We start from the raw sequence: 2,171 nt of genomic DNA, 5'->3' as shown, positions 1-2,171 counted from the left end.
GAAATCTTGAAACATGCGTTCAAGACCTGAATACTACAACTTTTAAAAAATCATTGACCTACTTACTTGTCAGTTAATGTGTTCGGGATTTCAAAAATTGAATTCCAATCGTATAGAAGAAAATAGTTAATTTCGAAGATCATCCACTTTTATTTGCAAAACGGCAAATCCTTAAACAATGCTTCAAATACTCATTCGTTGTATCGCTGAAACCTTTTCCTTCTTTGCTTGATGCTTGCAGCCATGATCCAACCCACAAGGTCTAGCCACGCGCAAGTAAAAAAAAATACGGCCAATCAGCAACGATACCACCTACGCCGCCATGTTGAAAAAGTGAGCAAGCGCAGCATACGTAAAACACAACTGAACAGCCTGCTAGTGACCGGAGTGTTGCCTTTTTGAGTTCAATCAAAGATATTAAGTCCTAGATACGGCGTAGATCAGTGGTGGGGACAGTGATATATATATACCTAGCACGTTAGTAGGCGGGGAGGGGGGGGGCGCACAGCGAAAGTTGTTGAATTCCAAAACAGAGATGAGGTGGGAGATTGCTTATGCCGTGTGTTTGATTTCGACCGACTTACCCCAGCGCGCCCTGTTTGCCTTAGCCTTCCGGGAACTAAAATTAAAGGTCCAAAAGCGCGCCCTGTTTGCCTTATTGTTATTTTTCGGGAACTAAAATGAAAGGTGGCTTGCCTGCTACTCACTTGGTAAAACAGGGTACAATTTGATAAAATCGGTAGAGAAGATCGGAGTTGGTAATAATTATACATAATAAAATAATAAATTAACAAAAATGTATCAAATCTACTCCTTTAAAATTAATTATTTAACTAAGTTTTGGCTTTAATGATTTTCTCAACTAGAAAATGTTATCATAATAAAGATAATTTTTTATTTATTATCTCCAGTTCTTAGAATAATATAATTATTAAGTAATTTATGATTAATACTATGAATAATTATACCTAATTATTTTGATCCATGTTATTTAAATTGAAATTCATTATTGTGTTTTAAAGATAAGGAGTTTATATAATAATAATTAGAGTATGATCTTCAATTCAATAGATTCTATATATTAGAAGCTATTCAATATAAATATTATTAATATTTTACATAATTTTCATTAGGTAAAAAAGCTTCAACTTTGACCAATGTTTAATTTTAAAATTGTAATTGCTTCGAATTAAAAATTATTTTTCAATTACATTATTCAATTTTGATCACTCTGAATTAGTCTAATTTTAAAAATTGAAGTTGGTCATTTTTTCAGAGATTCTGATACAAAAATCTTTTAATATATGTATTTTTCTTAAATTTCAAGCAAATTCAATTAGAACTTAGTCAATATCGTAAAAAAATTTAAAAATCTTAGTATTTGATATGTCCATACGAATAGAAGAAAAATACTGCCTCGATTTGGAAGAATACCGTTAACTGCATTTTGGATAAGGCCCTTAAGCCGCCTACCGTTAATTGCTTCAGATGACTTTATCCGATTTGCAGTTAACGGTGTTTTTCCAAATCACGGCAGAATAGGCATGTCGTTGCCGGATCTAAATAACGAGCGGCCTGTTCTACCTAGATTTTGGATTGCTAAACCTCTATTGCTTTTGCAAACCAACATGGTCCACTCCCTCTTGTAACTTATGATCAATCCCCGCGCCCAAGTTAGGTAGCATGAGGCTAGTCCCCTCCTATTCCAATGTCCATCAGAGAAGGTGGAGCCTTGCCAAGGGGACACAGGGGCCAATGCCTCCCATAGAAATCGACCAGGGAGGGCCAAAGTCTTGATTTGCCTACTCGTAAATAAAATGCTTAAACCAAAGATAATAATGCCTTTGCTGAAACTCATCCGATCGTAGGATATACAAACCTTTCAATTCTTTTTTGCTTTGTTTAATCTTTTAAATTTATCTGGAATCTATGTGGAATAATAGAAGCCTTTCCAAATTCTTTTATATTTATCCGAAACCTTTGAGAAATATTTGAAATTTTTGTAAATTCTTCATAAAATCTTTGATATATTATTGCAACCTTTGTAAATTCTTCGTGAAATTTTCGCAAAATAACTTTTTTAAATCTATTCAAAATGTTTAAAATTTTTGAGAATTTTGAAAACTTTGTGAAATAATAGAAGTCTTTGTAAAATAATGGAAATATCTGTG

The 2,171-nt window shown here is 33.2% G+C and overlaps 1 protein-coding gene across 6 annotated transcripts in view; it reads right to left on the bottom strand.

Moving 5' to 3' along the window:
- The window catches only part of LOC117174797 (translation machinery-associated protein 7 homolog), a 101,471-nt gene extending 100,951 nt beyond the window's left edge, over nt 1-520 (bottom strand). For 2 of the 6 annotated variants that reach the window (XM_033364171.1, XM_033364167.1), the window contains exon 1: nt 67-389. Coding sequence is in view for 1 of the 6 variants with exons in the window: in XM_033364168.1 (XP_033220059.1) it covers nt 67-143 (77 nt within the window). In the remaining 5 variants the exon portion in view is untranslated. Of the gene's footprint in view, nt 1-66 lie in introns of all 6 variants that reach the window. The other 4 variants (XM_033364165.1, XM_033364170.1, XM_033364168.1 and 1 more) reach the window with 4 other exon arrangements.
- Nucleotides 521-2,171: the final 1,651 nt, after the last annotated feature.

The sequence above is a fragment of the Belonocnema kinseyi genome, chromosome 6 (genome assembly GCF_010883055.1).
Source record: "Belonocnema kinseyi isolate 2016_QV_RU_SX_M_011 chromosome 6, B_treatae_v1, whole genome shotgun sequence".
Lineage (NCBI taxonomy): Eukaryota > Metazoa > Arthropoda > Insecta > Hymenoptera > Cynipidae > Belonocnema > Belonocnema kinseyi.
The sequence above is the reverse complement of the archived record's forward strand: the minus strand, read 5'-3'. Positions and strand labels throughout refer to the sequence as shown.